Source organism: Babylonia areolata, chromosome 18 (genome assembly GCF_041734735.1).
Source record: "Babylonia areolata isolate BAREFJ2019XMU chromosome 18, ASM4173473v1, whole genome shotgun sequence".
NCBI lineage: Eukaryota > Metazoa > Mollusca > Gastropoda > Neogastropoda > Buccinidae > Babylonia > Babylonia areolata.
In genome coordinates this window covers 13,344,361-13,364,937 of record NC_134893.1, presented here as the reverse complement: position 1 = coordinate 13,364,937, position 20,577 = coordinate 13,344,361, and the positions used below count along the sequence as shown (strand labels likewise).

The 20,577-nt window shown below is 36.7% G+C and overlaps 1 protein-coding gene across 1 annotated transcript; it reads left to right on the top strand.

The window, feature by feature from the left end:
- The first annotated feature begins 104 nt into the window (after positions 1–104).
- Positions 105–19,397, top strand: LOC143292472 (MOB kinase activator 1B). Its single transcript, XM_076602785.1, has 4 exons — positions 105–281; positions 5,849–6,015; positions 8,946–9,173; positions 9,881–19,397. The coding sequence occupies exons 1-4, from the start codon at positions 268–270 to the stop codon at positions 10,129–10,131; spliced, it is 660 nt and encodes a 219-aa protein (XP_076458900.1). The 5' UTR covers positions 105–267; the 3' UTR covers positions 10,132–19,397.
- Positions 19,398–20,577: the final 1,180 nt, after the last annotated feature.

Below are 20,577 nucleotides of genomic sequence, written 5' to 3'. Positions count from 1 at the left end.
ACATTTGCTGGTAATTTTTATGAATGATTAATACGATCAAATAAAATAATTGTCTGTAAATTCTAATACCGTATTTTCTCGTTCATTTCACTCATCAAGGAGAGTAAACACTGGAACGCCATATTGTTGTCTGCTGGATATTTTCAAGGGAACATTATCGTTAATCATCGGAGGGCATGACAGTTCATCGAAGCTGCTGAAGCTTTGTTTTCTGTTAAAAAACGTTCATTTTTCGAACAATTGCCATCAAAGAAGACAAGAACAACTATGAGTTTTTTCTTGTAAGTTGTTGTCGGCAGTATTTTATTTCCGCTTTCGCTCTTCGATGACTACAGTTTTGCTATGCTAATTAATGAGAAAACTTTGAGTCTTTCTTTCTGTCCATTTTTAACTGGTGATCTGAGATAGTAGTTCTAAGATTTCATTTCGCTGTCAGCACATGTTGCTTTACAATCTCAAGCCATCATTTTGTTTCAATGCATACTGTACACGAACCGATAAATTCTGCTGTAACTGCTGAGTCACATCCCATCACAGATCCTGATTTAATGTAAGGAGAAGACAGTGCATATTACAAAAGATACGGAAGTATATCTTACCATCCTCCTTTTAGAGGCTTGAGCTGTTACATACCAGATCAAGCCCGATTTTAAAACAAATATCTGATGTGTTGGTTCAGCTATGCAGAAGGGTGGGGGTTTGCGTTGCTTCCATTAACTTACAATGTTACAACTTCAAGATCTAGACATTATTTTTTACCATTTGGGATTGCTGCATTGCAACCGGCAGCAGTCTTGAAAATTTGTCAGTCTGAACCAGTCACTTTCAACTGAGTTTGTTCAGCAGGAAACCAGGTCTTAGTTTGTCTCATTCTCAGCCTCTGCACAAATAGACATAATTAATTCATTGGTTGATAGCATTAGAATTTCCACAAATTAATGTGATATGTGCATGAGAGTGCTCTGACTCATTCTCAGTGTGAATGACTAAATATTAAGTTTGAGGTTTGTGTGTGTGTGTGTTCATTTTTACAAAGTTTATGACAGGATCAAGTTTCAGGTATAAAGTTACAAAGCAAGGCCAAATTTTTATCTGTCCATTCTAATATTTCTGCTGATGGTTTGTTTTCCTGACATGCATACAGCTTAAACCACTTACAGACCCCACAACCCCACACAGAACACTTTCACAGTATCACACTCTCTAAAGTTCTCATCTTGTTAAAAAAAAAAGAAGCTTTTGATCATATAAATGTTGACAGATTGATCTTGGTTTAAAAAGAATGCACATCAGTTTAAACTTGAAACATCTTGTGAAGCTCTGATATATTGATATAAGATTTAATAGGTGAGGATGTTATGCTTCTTCGCTGTCTGTGAGAGAGGATTGCTTTCCTGAAATTAGTGAAAAGTTATTTTGAACAGAGAATATGTATCTCCATACAAAATACATTTCACACAGACAGACAGACTGACAAACACACACACACACATGCACGCACGCACGCGCACCAAAACCTGTTCCATTTACACTTGTGTTTTTCAGTTGTATGATAAGACGCGCGCAATAGCCGAGTGGTTAAAGCGTTGGACTGTCAATCTGAGGGTCCCGGGTTCGAATCACGGTGATGGCGCCTGGTGGGTAAAGGGTGGAAATTTTTCCGATCTCCCAGGTCAACGTATGTGCAGACCTGCTAGTGCCTGAACCCCCTTCATGTGTATATGCAAGCAGAAGATCAAATACACACGTTAAAGATCCTGTAATCCATGTCAGTGTTCGGTGGGTTATGGAAACAAGAACATACCCAGCATGCACACCCCCGAAAGCAGAGTATGGCTGCCTACATGGCGGGGTAAAAACGGTCATACACGTAAAAGCCCACTCGTGTGCATACGAGTGAACGCAGAAGAAGGAGAAGAAGATTGTATGTTAAAATACGTGATCTTTATATATATAAATACCTATACTAGGCTGGTAAAAGGGAAGGTATTTTATGGTTAGTTGGTTGTCTCATAATCTTTCTTATATATTGAGTCAATTTTCAGGTTTCAAACAAAACTTCAGTACTTGTATTGTGTCATTAAAGATAGACTATATTACTTATTGGCAGATAAATGTGTTTGCCAGTGTCAGATCAGTTATAACAAATTAACATTATATAATTTATTGTTAAAACCACCAAAAGACACTTTGGCTACTAAGAGTAAGACTGTATTTTATATATACTCAGAATTAAGCCTGTAGTAACCAAAAATTATATAATCTATTACAGGAAATATGAATTGCCTGTCACTACCAATGTCAGTAAATGAAATGAGTGAAAATCTATACTTGATAGTAAACATGTAAATCAACAGTTGACAATATTATTTATGAATTAGCATAAAACGAACTTATATTAAAAGAACACACACACACACACACACACACACACACACACACACACACACACACACACAAAAAAAACCCAAAAAAAAACAAAACAAAAACCAACACCACAATGTATGAAAATAATTATTAGATTGGATCATATAAATAAATGCTTTCAGAATTAATTTTTTGGCAGTATTCACAATTTTTCCCTTAAGACCGAAAGAGTAGTGTTCACAAGTCATCCATGTCCATTCACTCCACCAGTCACACAGAGGAGTGGAGGGGAAGTTATTTAATAATTTATCCATGTTTAGAGGATCTGACATTCTGATCCTCAAATCTGAAAGGGGGAAAGAAAGAGGTGGGGGTGGGGGTGTGTGAGTTGGGATGAATCACTGAGTGAATAATGGGAGTCTTTTTGGATTTAAAAAAAACAAAACAAACTTTTTAGCCTGAGGATAAAGTAATTTCCAAATGCACATTACTTCATTGAACTTGTCATTAAATGTCAATGCATAGAGCTTAGGTTTGATTGAGGACATAATGGGTCATTTGATGATTGATTGGTTCACCACAAATTCAATGGGTCACTTTCAAAATGGATATTTGTGTGTGTGTGGCAGAATGTAAAGACTGTGCTGATGTTTGCTGTGTCATTATGATAACCAAAATTACAACAAAGTCACTACTAAACTGCAATGCTGAAACACTTGAGTTATAGTAACTGCTCTTGATAGGAAATGCTCACAGTATTGTTCATTTAATACAAAGGAAAATGTAGAAACAGGAGCAAGCATGTTGTCAAAAGAAATCATTTCCAGTGTCACTTAATTGCGTTGATAGAATTCCATTGTTTTAGGCAAGTGCTTTCATCTGCTTTGTGAAAATCCAGATTTTCAGTTGAACAACTTAAAAAAAACACATAAAAAAAACAGTACCATGTCGACTTATTTAATGGACCTGTGTAAAAACAAAACAAAAAAACACCTGTAATTCTGTTCTTGTGTTTTCACAGGGGAAAAGATCAGATGCACTTGAAATTAATTCATATCAGCAATATATATATGTATGTATGTATCACGTATAAGTTTGGTTACAAAAACATGAACGTATCCTGAAAACGAAATATTGCTACTTAAATGTCAAAAAGAAAATGGAACTGCAAACGAAAGTGTGCTTGAACATATCTTGATAGAGCTCTGAATATTGATTTTACTGGAAAGGGCCACACTCTGGACATCTTGTGTAACATTGGTCAATGAAGTAAACATGCAAGTTTCCCACGAAAGCTAAAGAAATCACTCAGATTCATACATGTGCAGAATGGAAAAGATTGCAAGTGTGCTGAACACTCATTCGAACTTTTAGAGTTATTACTATATATTAGGCAGCTTCTTTGGATAGCATGCTCCATGATGTGGATGATGATTTCTTTCAGTGAAATATTCTGCACGTATCAATTTGAATCAAGGAGAGTGGCGAGAAAGTGAAAAGATAAAATTGGAACCTAATTCCAGTGAACTGCACAATATGCAAGAGACGATCCCTTTTGTGTAAATCAGTGTAACTTGTTTCGTTTTCCAGCATGATACAATTTGGATTTTATTTCTTCACAATGTTCATCTACTGATCTAATGCTGGATGTCAAACTGTAACACCAGTAATTATAAATTTATATTTTTCTGAATGAGTTTGAAACTGCAATCATGAAAATAAGAGAAGTATACAAAACCCCTTTTAGCATAACTGATTTATGGGGGGAAAAAGTAATGCCAAGTAATCGACAGTCTTCCGCAAAAATGAATCATTTCTTCTTCTTTTTTACCCTCTTATGCAGCCATACTCTGTTTTCAGGGGTAGGGGGCGCATGCTGGGTATGTTCTTGTTTCATAACCCACCAATTGCTGACATGGATTACAGGATCTTTAACGTGCATATTTGATCTTCTGCTTGCGTATACACATGAAGGGGGTTCAGGCACAAGCAGGTCTGCACATATGTTGACCTGGGAGATTTGAAAAATCTCCAGTCCCTTTACCTACCAGGCGCAGATTCGAACCCAGGATCCTCAGATTGAAACTCCAGTGCCTTAACCACTCGGCTATTGCACCCGTCAGAATCATTTCAAAATTGTAATTTGTATGCATGTGTCAGTGACCGACATGAAACCTAAACCCTGCATTTATTGAATCACTAGTATGCATATGTGATGCGCATTTTATTTTGTGTGGGTACGTACAGGAGAGAGTATAACTGCTTAATTTAGGAAGGATACATATATATCATTAAAATTATAACTATAGTGAAGCTGCATTTTTACACTTCACATCCATTCCTCCCTGCTCCTCTTCCACTTGATAATGATTTCATAAGTAAACAAATAAACAAAACGAAAGAGAGGTAAAACATACCAGAAAGGATTTAACTTATTGAATTTGTTCAACTGACATGGTAATCATCAAGTAATTATTGTTTTTGTGTTGTCATACATAACTGGTTAGCTTTCTGCTTTTTAATCCACTGTCTGGATATGAGGGTGGTGTTATATCCTGATGTTGGTTTGTCATCTTTAGCTCTAAAGTTTATAGGTAAAATTACCTGACTAACCTATTGAAGCAGTACAACAGGACAAGTTCTCTTTGTTAAAAATACTTAATGGTCACATTTTCATTTGATTTCAAAGTTAAATTGTCTGCAGTCCTTACCTCTCTGCTTCATTTCCAGCATGGGCAAAAAAAACATTATTGCCATGGTAAAGTCGAGAGATTTTCATTTGCTTCCAGCATTCAAATTTTATTTTGGGAGGGTGGATTGGTAGGCCATGGGGGATTTAATGAAAATTTTAACAGTGTCAGTTCCAGCTATCTCTTGTATCAACAGATGGTCACAGGCAATATATATATATATGTTTTGATATTTCCTGAACAATGTAGGAAATCTGTGAATTTTCTGACAGTACAGATTTATTGTAACGCATTTGAATTCAAATGGGAATCTAATATAAAGATTGTTATTATTTTTAGCTTGAAGGTTTTCAAGAATTACAACCCAGCTGTTTGCACAGGCCGTATTTGTGTTGATATAGTTAGGGATAAGGAGTAATACCAAAAGAATTGTTAAAATTTCTTATACCAATAGTATACTAATTTAAGTTTTCAACTATGAAAATATTATGTATATTTTATTATTTACAACTGCTTCTGCTTCCATTTACATACACTAGTCTACAAACAGATGCCTATGTAATATTTATTGGTGAGAGTGTGTACATGTTGCCTTTATTTCTGTTCAGTAATTACTGCAACTTAGTGCAAGTTTAATTTATTTAAAAAGATTCATATTAAGGGGAAAAGTTTCAATTTTAATTTCAGACCCAGGCATGAAGCAGACTTTTCTGACCTGATCCAGAATAACTTTTGTGTTTTCATTATGATATGCAATATGTTTGGTAACATTGTTCGATAATATGTTTCAGCGGAAGCCGAAACAACAAAACATTCAAACCCAAAAAGAATATCCCAGAAGGCAGCCATCAGTATGATCTGATGAAACATGCAGCTGTGACTTTGGGCAGCGGCAATCTACGGTTGGCGGTCATGCTTCCTGAAGGCGAGGATGTCAACGAGTGGGTAGCAGTTAACAGTAAGTCTAAACAATAACTTTATCTTCACATTATTACATGAAAAATCAGATCCACCCCTCTGAAGATGGGAGTATGGCTGCCAACATGGCTGGGTAAAAATGTCATGAATACACAGAAAAGCCTACTTGTACATGGGTGTGAACCTGTGAGTTGCAGCCATGAACAAAAAGAAAAAGAATCAGGCCTTGTGTAAAACTATAAACCATTTGATGACTTTTCATGAATTAATTCCAGAGTGTTAATTGATTTTGAATATTCTGATATTACACATAGGTGTAGCTCTTCATCTTAACCAGACACGTGTCCAGTTTTTATTGTTCACTACAGATTGATTCATCTTTTGGAAGATATAAATATATGTATATATCAGCTTATTATTAAATTGTTCTAAACTGGTTCAAATCTTATCTCACTGATCGATTCCAGTCTGTCATTGTTGATAATTTCCAGTCTGAACCCGTTAAAATTGAACATGGAGTCCCACAGGGATCTGTTTTAGGCCCAGTGCTCTTCACACTGTACACTGCTCCTCTCGCTGAAATTATCAACAGCCATAATGTCAGTCATCATTCTTATGCTGACGACACTCAACTCCAGAAGAGTGATACACCTGCAAAACTGTCGTTGCTCTTGCAAGGAACATCAAACTGCTTCCTGGACATTCAAAATTGGATGACTCTAAATAAATTACAATTGAATGCGGACAAAACTGAAGCAGTGATCGTAGGAACTAAACAAAAACTCTCTTCCATTACAACTGACACAATCAAACTTAGCAGTACATCCATCCCTCTTTCCAGTTCAGTCAGGAACCTCGGTGTTGTCTTTGACAACATACTGTCCATGCAAAAATTTATCAGTCAGACATGTCAATCCTGCTACTGTCAGCTGCGGCGCATCAGTTCCATCCGGAAATATCTGTCCATTGACGCAACATCTAGACTTGTCGTTTCTCTCATTGAGTCATTCTCTCTCGCCTTGACAACTGTAACTCTCTATTGTCTGGTTTGCCTGCTTCATCCATTCAGTCCTTTCAGCGCATACAAAACTCTGCTGCCCGACTCGTCCTAAGAAAGAAAAGATCTGAGCACATCACTCCTCTTTTGCAACATCTCCACTGGCTCCCTGTCTCACACCGAATAAAGTACAAGATCAGCACCCTATGCTACAAATGTATTCACAAATCAGCCCCTTCCTATCTCTGTGGCTGCCTTCACCTCTACACTCCATCTCGCTCGCTACAATCAGCTTCGGATCCACTCCATTTATGCATACCCAGATTCAAACTCTTGACTGTTGGCCGCCGTTCTTTCTCTGTGGACCTTGCAGTTGGAATGAACTTCCTCTTTCGCTTTGTCAAGTCTCCACACTCAGCTCTTTCAAATCTGGCCTTAAAACCCACCTCTTCCCAAAATAGCCTCCCTTCCCTGCCTCTTCCTTATCTTCAGTTTCTCCAGTTTTAGAGTTATGCGTGCGTGAGAATGACTGGTGCGAAAGTGCTTCGATTTGTCTGTGCACAAGATTCAGCGCTATATAAATACCATTATTATTATTATTGTTATATCATCATCATTATTATAATATTAATATTATTATTTTGCTTCTTTATTTTGTTTTGGAAACACATGGGGTGGTCATCATCATGCTACTTATGACTCGGATTTCTTGATTTGATCGCACAGAAATGTAGACCGTGTTCAGTTCTGTTCTCTGATGCTTTCAAATCATGAAAAAGAATATGTATAGTAAATATTATATATATATGTAGACACACACACACGCACACACACGCACACATACACACATAGATATAGATATATATAATATATACATAATACATACACTCACACATATATAATAATATATATATGTTTATATATAGATAGATATAGATCTATACACATATATATATAGATATATGGCTATTCGTGAGGTTGGACCGCCGTTCAGCTACAGGGGGATGCACGGCACGGCAAGCCAACGGACTTGCCACCCCCTCGTCCACGACGCCTATAACACTGGATTACTATATATATACATACATTACTACAATATTTTGAAGGAACTTAAACTCTTTTATTGTTTTAAGATCAGTATGTAAGTGTGGTGTTCTGTGAATGTATGCTGTTGGACTATGGGATTAAGTAGATCTTTAACTTAACTCTGGAAATTCTTCCTAGAAATGTTCTCTTTTCCATTGTTTCTGGCTTTTCCATGTTCTTTCTCTCATCTCTTCCTCTCATATTTCATTTTGTTGGTACATTGGTCTGTATTCTAGAAAGTGTTAACTATTGTTTTCTCCCTGGACTTGGTAATTGGGCTCTTATACTGTATTTTATTATTTTTTGTGCCTAGTAGAAGTGGAATGTATGAGGTGCCTGTTAGCAAATTTCAGATTTGTATGCCTCTTAATATATATATCTCTTTTTTTTGTTTTTTGTTTTATTAATATGTTTTTTTCAAATGGTTAGAATTTAAAAAAAAAATCTTTTGATGGAATGATCAATATTACAGGCATTTCCTATATTTGAGAGTATGAATGTGACTGTACTTCACTACCTGACCTGATTTTCTCCTCCACATGTTCTTTTGTTCTTTGTGTTTTCAGGTTCTGTGGGATCAGTATTTTAATTTTTTAGTTTTTCAGCCCTAACATGGCCCTGTGAGGTTGGATTGGCTTTTAGCAACTACGTATATGTGTGTATATGTGTGTGTGTGTGTGTGTGTGTGTGTGTAGAGAGAGAGAGAGAGAGAGATAGATAGATAGGAGATCTATAGATATTTCATGAATATGTGCTTCAGAAGTGGACTTTCTTGATTATTAATTTTCAGCAGTTGACAATTGCCAGTTAGATCTTTACTTATTTTCAGGTAGTGTATTTTATTGGTGGAGTTATTATTTATATGTTTATGAATATTTATGTTTCAGCGGTCGACTTTTTCAATCAAATCAACATGCTTTACGGCACCATCACAGAATTTTGCCTGGAGGAGACTTGTCCAGTGATGTCTGCAGGCCCAAAGTACGAGTACCACTGGGCAGATGGGCAGACCATTAAAAAGCCAATCAAGTGTTCTGCTCCCAAGTACATTGACTATTTGATGACCTGGGTACAGGACCAGCTAGATGATGAAACCTTATTCCCTTCCAAAATTGGTCAGTGTTTGCCATTTTTCTATCTGTGTGGTGGTCTAGTATGTGTGGACTGTAAAGATTGACTGAACATTTCTGATAAAAATTATGTTTGTTTTAGAATCAGTCATTGTTCAGTCCTAATAATTGACCTGTAACTTATCAGTAGTCAAAATTCCATAGAGGATCGAGTGGATAAAATATTGACATGATAATGTGTAAAAATGTCAAAATGAGTTCTCAGAGAAACTAAAAGCTGCTGGCAGAGTTACATTGATTTGTTGATGTGGCGTATGAGAAACAGACTGAGAAAGATTATATTTAGAAATTGTTTTAGTTTTAGTAAACACTTTGAAAATAATAACAATTCGCAGAAAATCTGTTTGGGAAAAAAATACTCAGTAGTTTCATCCAGTTAATCTTGATTCTTCTGTCTGCTTCCCTTCCATTCTTGTACTTACCACTTGCTACATTGATGATAATAAAGATAATTTTTTAAAAAGAAAAAAGTAGCACATACGTGTTGGAGTCCCATTTCCTTTTCTGCTTCATGAGTACATGCAGTGGATGAAGATTATAGTAACAGTACATCAGCTTTTTACAAATTGAAGTGGTTCAGTATCACCCTTGAATCTTGAAGTTGTTGAAACCTGGTCTGATGTATGTTTGAAGATCATTTGCGTTGTGAACGAGGAAGGTGTTGTTTACATTGTTATGATTTTCATTTCCAGGTGTTCCTTTTCCTAAGAACTTCCTGTCCATTGCCAAAACTATTCTGAAAAGGCTTTTCCGTGTGTATGCCCACATCTACCACCAGCATTTTAAGGAGGTGGTCCAGCTGAGTGAAGAGGCCCATCTGAACACCTCCTTCAAACATTTTATCTTCTTTGTGCAAGAGTTCAACCTCATCGATCGCAAGGAGCTGGCCCCTCTGCAGGAACTCATTGACAAACTCACTGCCAAGGAGATGAAAGACAGATAAACAGACCCTTGAACTGCGCATGTTGGGTGATTAATACATACGTGAACATGCCATCTCTCCTGTACCTCTCCCCACAACCCTTTTCTCCACACATCCCCTGCACCCTCACACAAAATGTCCCTTCCCTTCTCCCTCCATGACTTTGTATCTTGCATGTGAAACTGATGGGATTTTACGTCTCATTGCTGGATCCCCTTTGGGGTTCTGTGCGCCATAAATATTTGTGAGAGAAAGTGTGAGGGTGAGATAAGCGTGAACAAGCAGAGAATCGCAGGCCTTGTCCAGTCCAAGAGCCTTCTCTGCGCTTGGCTTTCTTGTCCCTGTTGCCTGTGTGCCTGTAGTGTGGAGTTGAGTTCTTTCTAGTCGCTTTCCCATTGTCTTTACTGCTGATATAATGCTGTTGCTGGTGTCTCAAACAGCATGGGGCTATCCAGTCTGTGACCACAGCTTTTGGAGCACAAGACATTATCTGTCCTTGTCCATGTTAGGAGAAGGTACTTCACTGGGATTTTTGTTTCATGCATCTGTAGAGGGGATGGGAGAGAAAGGACACCAGACTTTAAACACTGATTTTGTCCACTTGTAGATTTAGCTGTCCGAGGGACCTGACTGAATGGGTGATATAATTTACTGATTTTTGATTAATGTTCAGTGTGTGTTTGTGTTCATATATTTGTGTTTGTGTAAGTATCTGTATGTGTTCTTGGAGCACAGAGAAGAGGGGTGCTGACTTGTCTGTATGTGCTTGCCTTTTTTGGCTGCTGATAGACAGTACAAGCAAATTGTAATGTCTGTGCCATTAAAGTTAGTAATCTTAGGTTCAGGGATATCACAGCAAGCTGCATCCAACACACATCATGCTGTTGATGGGAACAATCATCAGGTCAACTTTCTTTCTGACTTTTTATTTATAACAGACTGTGAGACCATGAACAGCAATGATTTACATGTAATTTTCATATCAGACCTACTATTGTGGTATCACAAAATTGTCTTCAGTCTGTAGTGATTTCCCCCAACCCCCTGCAACTTTTGTATATACTATTGGTCAAACACCTGGTATCTCTTACCCTTCCCTTTTCATTTGACCCCTCATAAATCTTTGCCATCTTCATTTAAATGGGGTTTTGACACTTGCAGTTGTATGTTTCTCAGCCTACTTATGGTAGTTTTCTATGTCATATAGGGTCCCCTGTTCCACACTCTCATTCTTAAGTTTACACTGCTTGCATATAGTTGCAGCTTTGTTGTATGCTCACTGAGGGAGACTGCAACAGATTTGGTGAAACAGCATGTAGAAAGAGTGTAGTATTTGTTGCTTACATTTCCAGCAGTGGTGTTTAATTTCATTTCACACAATTCCTGTCCAAAATTACACACAGATGAAGTTGGTTTGCTGTGCAGTGCATAAAGGATAAACAAAATAAATCATTTGTGCATAGTACATTGTAATTTCCTATTTAACTTAAAGAGTATGAGTTCAAAACAAGAAAAATAAGTTGAGACAATCACAAGAACTTCATGAAGGCAAGAGCATCTGTGCTGTATTTTTTATACCACAAAGAAAATTAGGAAAATCAGTGAGTGTTTATCTCTATTGAATCGTTTTTTTTTTTTTGTGTGTGTGTGTAAATTTATTATTTTACCTGTGTGAATAAGAATGAAGAAGGCTGATCAAGAAATACATTATTGGAATTAACAGCATTATTTCTGTTTAATGTCAAGCTTAAAAAATTCACCAAAATGTTAGATTTGTAAACCAGTCAAACATAATGGATACATATCATACTAATAACAGGCTTCAGTTTTTATACAATTGATTTCAAGGTAGATTTTTAGAAAGTGTGATTAACTAATATTTATCAGATAAAATCTAACTGTGGTTCAGTAACCATGGCTTATGCTAGTAAAATGTGATTGACTGTTGGCTCAAGAAAAAAGAGATAATCTTTTCACAGCCTTCAGACATGATACCTCCTTTGTTTGGTTTTTGTACAATTGTGAGCATGCGCCAACACTTGGTTTCATTTGTTCTGCAATGTTGCTTGTATACTGCTTTAGCAAACTAATTTAATAAAGATTGAAAATGAAAAAAATTCCTATGAAGTATTATTACTTAATCGCTGATTATGATTTACAGTCTGGGTTTTATCAGCCATTAAGTACACCACGTGTTAGATGTCTTTATTGGCATTGTATGTACAGTCTTCTGTTTTGGATCAGAATTAGAAGTGTGTTTGTAAGCTGTGCAGTTTTACACTGTCTGACCTGTGTTATTTCAGTGTGAGCATGTTTGTATAAAGTGTGTTTGTGTCAGCATCTGACAAAACTTTTTACTTTGGTTATTTTCTGTGGCTGCAGCTGTAAAGTATTATCTTGGCAGAAGCCATAATATTCAATGTTCCGCAGTTATGAGATGTGGTCTGATGCTAACAATTATCATGGAACAAAAGATCTGTTTTGTGAACTGTCCATTGTGTAGATGGTAATTTCTAGTCATTTGCTAGCCAGTTGGAGATTGTATCTGTTAATGCCAGTTGTGAACTTCAACTTAATTAAAGGATGGATGCCATCATATATTGTTGATTCACTTGATGGCAGACTTTGATCTCTAAAGTGATTTCATGGGGATAAGTTGAGAGAGGGGGGTGGGGTGGGGCTCTGGTGAAACAGATACCTAGCTATAAAAACCTGAAGACATCATTGAACGTTACATGGTAAGCTAATCAGTGAAGAAGCAAGATGGACTGTGGAGGACTGGTGAAAGAAGAAATAAAGAGTGACAGCATACTTCAGCATAAAGAGTAGGAAGGAAATAAACCTTTTGTAGAGTCTGACACTAATTCTTACCAACTGTCAGTGTAGCTAGTCTATTCAGTCAGCTTCAAAAAGGAAAAGAGTTAAAAGTGAAAAGTGATGTCAGAGATGGTAAAACTGATTAATTTGGTCTATAAATCGTTAAGCCCTGTCTATGTCAAAGACTTGGGGAGAAGCTGTGCACACAGTGAAGTTCTTGCCCTGTTTTTATTGTACTTTTACATTGTGCGAAAATGAAACTATTCCCTTTAAGATCAGTTTTACTTTCATTCTTTACTTTTAATTTGGCTGGAGAAAATGAGGTGATGTTGATAGTTGGTGTGAATTAGTACAACAGACTGCAGATATTTGTATATTGCAGAATCAGGTTTGTTGCTTTAAAAAAAAAAAAAAATTATTTATTTATTTATTTTTTATGTATCCGCTATCATTGTTGGGATGTGGTAGGGCGGGTCCATTGTCTTCAAGTGAATAGCAACATGACAAGATAATGTCATTGAAACAATATTATTGAAATAACCTTGAATGGGTTTGCTAACCATTCCAGTATTGTTTAAAGTTTACATTACAGATCACTGGATAATGTGCTTCATTTTTGTATTCCACAAATAGTGATTGAGACTAATTCTACTTTTAATTTTTCTCTTTTTTTTTTTCTTTTAGAAATTTTTTTTTTAACATAGGCATATAATTATGTTGATTGTTTTAGGATGTGGTTTTGAAAGCAGTGTGCAAGCCTGCTACTAATAAATTTCAATACATATGGACAGTCAGTGTTTGAGAAAAGAATCATTTGAGCCCTGTTGTAGTGTTTAAAAGTGATAAAATGTTAGTTCAGTTCGTAACTGTCATTAATTGTCTTGTTAACCAGTTCAGTGCCCGGAAATTTTGTATTAAAAAAGAAAAAGAAAAAAAAGTGCTCTCCACTTGCCAGGGAATTCTGAGCAATCTTTTTTTTATTTTTATTTTTTATATTACTAGTGCAAAAACTATACAAAATGCAGAAACAAAGGAAACACTTTTGTGAAGGACAATTAATATGGATTCTGAATCTGAGCTCTATTCCCATTTATTTTGATTGTTGATAACTATTCAGGCATTTCAAATTGATGTTGATAATTTTTGTGCACCAAGAAAGTCAAATACCACCTCCATAGGATGACATCCCAAAAGAAAACAAACAAAACACAACTGGAAGCAGCATGCTTGCAGTCAGTACACCTGTAGAAGAAAATAAAACAGGTGAGATGTTTATGATAACAATCATAACGCTTATAAACATGAAAGTGAATTTACTCCAAACAATGAAAAACAGGGTTCCATTAATATAAAAATTCAATCATGTTCTCAGAAACTGAGCAGTTAAGTTTTTTAACAGCAAAGAGCGTTCCCCCTTTAGAGGGGGGACTTCTTTGATGATACTTTCTCCCTCCTGGTTGTAATGAGCCGTTAAAGTGTCACCTGTGCATCCAGTTTGCCAGCTCTATAAAGGAATTGGTCAACAAATCAGTGACAAAAAAACGCGAAAAAATAAAATTCACGAGATTCCCGTCCACTGTCTGTCAACCCTGGTTGTCATGAAAATTGTGGATGATAGGCTGTTGGCCAGTTCCTGCCAGGTAAACACTGTGAGACAGTATAGTGAAGTCATACCACACCTTCTGTTCCAGTCTTCAGCCAATCATCTTACACCACTCCACTTTCCCCTGGCCCTCTTTTTAAAAATACAAAAGTACTGCACCTTTACCATCAGTCATTGTCACCTGCTAAAAATTGATGTCTGATTGGAAAGATAGAATGGACATAGCGTTGAACATTGTTGTCAGTTTCGTCACTGTCGTTGTCATCACCTTCGAATTCAAACCAATCATCAGACTAGATAAATTCATCTCTCATCATTATTGCCATAAATAATCATCTACACAGCCTGCAGAGTTGTGTAGGTCCATTGACTGGGACCACTGTCTTAGCTGGACAAAGTTTCTGATGTTCTTTTCGCATATGTCGCAAACCCACTTTTCCAGTGTGCTCAACAAAGTCCAGTTTGTGAATCCAGACACATTAAACTAACTGTTCAGATTGTGTTTGTGTTCATTGAACCAGACTGATGAAGGAAAAATCAGGACAGATGCAGGATTGTGTTTGTGTTCATTGAACCAGACTGATGAAGGAAAAATCAGGACAGATGCAGGATGTCAGTGGACGTCTTACAGGCACTTTGGCAACATTTTTTGTTGGATGTCAGCTAACATCTTCTTGGCGCTGAACTGGTTAATATGTCCATAGGGAAAGAAAATCCTATGTGTTCTTGTCTATGTGTACAGTGTGCTTAAAATTGTGAAGTATTTGGGATGCTGATTCTCTGTTCCTGTTTGATTTCTATTCATGTTGACATTTTTTTTTCCTGTGAACAAGAATCATGTTTACTTGCAACAGTGAAGCAGCATTGCACTTAAAGCACAACTGTATTTTAGCTATCATTGACAGCATACTCATTTGAGAGCAAGTTGTATTGCTTGACTGGCTTAGATTTGACATGCATTTTTTCTGCCTTAGTTCTTTATGCAAAGTGGATTTCAGCATCTGTTCAACATTCCAGCACCCAGAATCACGCCTTTAGCTTATGGTTATAATTGATATTTTCAGCTGTTTCAAACAAAACCGAAGAGAGTATTTTTCGAACGTACATTCAACTTCAGTCCATCTCTCCCTCCATCCCACTTGTGTTTTCCCACAGTAGACTAAAAAAAATATAAAGATGTAGATTTGGTGATCATCATTGGCCATATGAGCAGCAACGAAGTGGATGCCTTTGAAAGAGTGGACTTTTATTTTTGTTTCCTTTTTCTTTTCTTGCTTTCTAATTTTGGTCACCAAAAATATGCCTTGGCTAAATGATTGTATTTTTATTTTGTTTTGTCTTGTGAGTGAGTGTGGATGCACATGAATTGTTCAATTATGCAGAAAATTTCTGAAAAATTATTATGCATGAGCAAGCAGTGTGTGCTTCAACAACATACCAAGCATGGCATGGTTTGCTGATACATGTGAGCATCTTACAGTCATTACCTATTTGACCTGTTGTTGATAGTACAGTCATTACCTATTTGACCTTTTGTTGATAGTTATAGCTAATGCAGAAGAATTGCTCCTTAGGTTTACTGTAGTGTCTTCAGGCCTGATTGGTGATGTTGCCAGGCTGTTACAATCTTATCAGAAAAATTTAGATTGGTTCAGATCATGGTCACACCCAGTGAACCAGGAAGGTCACCCTGAAGCTTTCTTTAATGAAAAATTTCTGCACTACTTACCATGTAAACAGGGCTAAAAATACACCACAGACCTATGAAGGCCCCTGTCTGATGATGGTGTTACGTAATGGGGATAATCATAATGCTTACTCTCTCCTTGCATTTACTTTTCGAAGGGTTCATGCCTTACATTTGACATTGAGGGACTGAGAGTGATAACTCTTTTGGCCCTTCAGAGCATGTAAGCCTGTTTTTTGTGCTTTCGTTCAACCAGTTAAGCTGATATGAATCTGTTGTGTTGAATAGAAGCCCAGTTACTGTGTAAAAGGGCAAATTAAAACAATACAAAGAACCACCTTTGGTCACTCTAAACAATGCAGTCACATGATAATGTTGTAATGAATACTGTTTAATGCTGGCTGGTAGCAGAACAGTTCTGTCACGACAGTATAACTAGTATGGTTTGGCTTGCTTTTTTGTTGTTGTTGTTGTTGTTGAAAGGTTTGTCTCTTTTAAACTGATATGGCTGGTGTGTACAAACACCATTTATACCAGTGGTCAGACTCGGTCAATGCCAGTGTCCAGATTGATGAAACAGATGGACATAAGAATTAAGATTTGTCAGATTCTTTAAAATTTGCAGTCTGTATTATCATGGAGTTAAGTTAAGAAGATGATGTACTGTGAATTGGACTGGAGAAGGTGCAGACTAGATTCCTGTCTCACTATTGATTGGAATGTCATTGATCTTGGTGAGTGACATATCACGTACCTGCACATAACTGTTGGCTTTCAGGAGACCCTTTCATGATGTTCTTCCCAAGACAATTTTGTTTTCAGTTTTAAAAAAACAAAAACATGAAAATTGTTCATTACCTGCTGTTTTGTTTTAATTTTGTTATTAAACAGTAAAGAAAAACCTAGGTGGGTTTTTTTTCTTTTAAGTGATTATCAGGATACACTTAGTTTTGGGTTGGTCTTTTTTTGTGTGTGTATGGTCACTTTAAGCATGTTGACATTTTTATATTGTTTAATTTTAGCTTCATTATTCTATTTTTGGTGTCTCCAGCCTGAAGACTGATCATTTGAATGGCCAGGTTATAAACAGCACAGATGAGTTGGATTCCTTTCATCATCAAACAGCTTGAACATTGTTCTGGGGTAGGGGAGTCATCCTAGATGACTTCCTAGTAAAAGGTCAGAGAATACTACAAATCAGAGTGTATCGGTTTTAGTTTTTTTGGTTCTTATCGTAAGGTCTGTGGATAGTTCATGTCACATTTTAGATGTAGCAGACCTCACTTTGTCTTTATATGGTTGCCCAAAGTACACATAAATTTATATCTAATTTGACAGCTTCGCTGTGTTGGGTGTCCCAAAATGCATTAAGGCCCATAGATACTGTGAATCAGTGTTCTTTTTTCTGTCCTTACCTTTTGCTGTGTCCTCAACTACTCAAAATTTTGATAGGATGGATGTATCCTGTTTGTGCAGTGTCTTTGATTTGGAAAGTGTATGGTTTGACTTTTTCGCATGTCATGAATAATTATTGTGGCATATCACTTTCAGCTCACATTATGCATCTTCAGATGGCTTTTAAGAAAAAACACCAATTGGTATGTACTATATATATCTCATGATGAGCAGTGGATGTGAACATGACATTTGTCTGTATGAATTTGATTGACAAATTCTACCTACATTGTATTCCATGATTTCAGGTCACCAGATTAAGTATTTGCTTTGCTTTTCCTGCTTTTCTTATGGGAGATGATATGCTGAACCAAACGTTGTCAAACTCCCACCACGACCACTCCATACTCAGAGACCAAGCTGTAGTTAATGCACAGTAGTCAGCTTGTGGGATCATCTCTGTCAGGGGTTGTACAACTGTGTACAAATTGTGGCTTGTATGTCACACCTCAACTGTCCTTCCATGGCAAAAACAAACTGTGATTTATGAGCTCATTGTCTCGACCATTCAGTAGAATAAACAGCCATTGCTAATCAGTGTGCTGTGCTGGACTATAAAGAAAAACAAAGAGATATATATTTGACAATAAATCATCAGTAAGCAGTGTAATTTATTTGTTAGTCCTTAACTTGATTGATAAACAAGATGATAATATAATAATCCATTTACTTACATTAGTGATAAACATTAACTTCAAATCAGTTACCATACATTATCATTCTCATCCAATACATTATGTATAGAATGCATATAAAAACTGTCCATAGGCTTGCTGTGTATGTAGCCACTGAAACAGTTACTGCTGTCTGGGGGATTATACCACAAACCCCATATGATCGTGAATGTTCTATTGTACTAGATTATTTTTAGTTCCATTAGGATGAGTGTGTTTGAGGTTTTTAAGTAATAAATCTATAAATATGCTGCACCAACCAGCCATGTCTGTCTGCTACTATTCATTTCACAAATTGAGGTCTTCTAATTCCGCTGCCTCCCTTCAAGCCTCGTGTGTAAATGGGGGGACAATGTCTGGGAGGGGAATTGGGGCAACTAAAATTTGGCTGTTCTGTCAACTTTGACTTGTCATACAGACTGCTAAAATGAACTTAACAATAGGTTTTCCATGATCCTCTGCTAGTTCACTCATGAAATGGAGTATTTTTTTGGTGCTGCTCTATCAGGGATGGGTGGGTAGGGTGGTGGTGTTGGATAAAATGTGGGTTGTACTGTGTGTGATAAGCTGCTTGAGGCCTGCTTAAGCATTTTTGAGGTGTCACTGGACAGTAACTGTTTTGGATGGAAGGGTTTTAGCAGTGTCTGCAACAGTGTCCTTGATTCGGTAGGTTTCTCAGCCATATGTAGACACAGTTTTATTGTGAACTGATTAGACAGTAGGTGCTTAGTTATTGTTGATTGTACTGTGAAATGACACCCACATCCAAAGAGGGTTGCTTGAGAGTGACACATGGGTGCGGAATGTGTGTGCATGCGTAGTTGTGTTTTGTGGATCCATTGTGTGCCTTTGGATATGGGTGCTATTTCTGCAGTCTTAGTTAAATGAGAACTGATGATTTTTGTTTTTTATGTTGCATGAATTCCATTTCATACTGCATTGGTCATCTCTCATGTTTAATTATGCATGCAAATTGTGTAGATTGACCACATATTAAAAAAAGAATGGTAGGATGATTTTATCTCCTGTAAAAAATAAAGCTGCAACTATATCCTGTATGCTACTTGTTGATTTTGTTTTAGAACTTCTCTCTGTCAGTCTCAGTCGCTGTTCTTCTCTCGCTTTCTCTGGCTGTCACTCTTGCTCTGTTTGTATTATATTTTTGGACAAACATGGTAGGGATGAGCTTATGTCTGTCACGGTTGCTGGCATTTACATGGAGACTCGTTGAATGAATATGGTAATGGTTTCTTTTGCACAGATTATGTTCACTGAATTTGGCTCCATGTAACGTCATTAATTGTTAGTATGAGGACTGTAATGACACCAAGAAGGCATTCAAGATGGACAGGAAAATGGAAGTTTTCCATTGAATTAACTGTATGGTCTTGAAGATAAACATGTTCCAAATCTTCTAGACTGGTAGTGTTGACTTAAACCAAAATGTCAGAGACATCATAAGGGTAACAAAATTATGATCCAGTGTGGAAGTAGTTTCCCACACCTTTTGGGAAAAGTTGCAACATGCTTTTAATAAACAATGATAAGTATTAAAAGTGCAGAAAACATTTTCCCTTGACTGTCACAGGGGACCAACCACCACTGAATCACTGCAAATAACAATGGTTAAAAGTGTGGTTAAGAGGAGGATAGGAGAACATGAATATCAAACCCTTCAGTGACAGCAAATGTGGTTCATGGAATTGTGATTTCAGAAGTGACATAACAGTCTGTTTCTGACAGTGGATGAAATTGGTCTAATGTCATGTGATAATTTCAGTTTTTAGGTGTCAGAGTATGTGGATAGATCCATAGACACAACATCACATCTGCTGAAAAGAAATGGAAAAAAAAAGCAAATGCCTGATCCTCCCATAACCCAATGCACCAATCAATCCTTAAAAAACTATCCTAGATATTATAAAGAAGAACAAGAAGCAGCTAAAATAGATCTAAAATGAAGATAAAAATATTAAAAAATGAATGCAAGGAAATAATACAAAATAGGTGAATACATTGAAATGTAGTAAAGGGGAAAATATGTAAAAGGCAAAAGATTAAGATAAAACATGAAAGAAAATGGGCCGCATTCAGTGAACATATGCCAACCCACACACACTCAAGCTGTCACCACCACAGAGAAAAATCCTGAAGCTGTTGTCATTCATTGTGGCATCAACGACTTAAGATCAAAAGATACAACAGAAGTCAGTAATTTCTTTACCTCAACA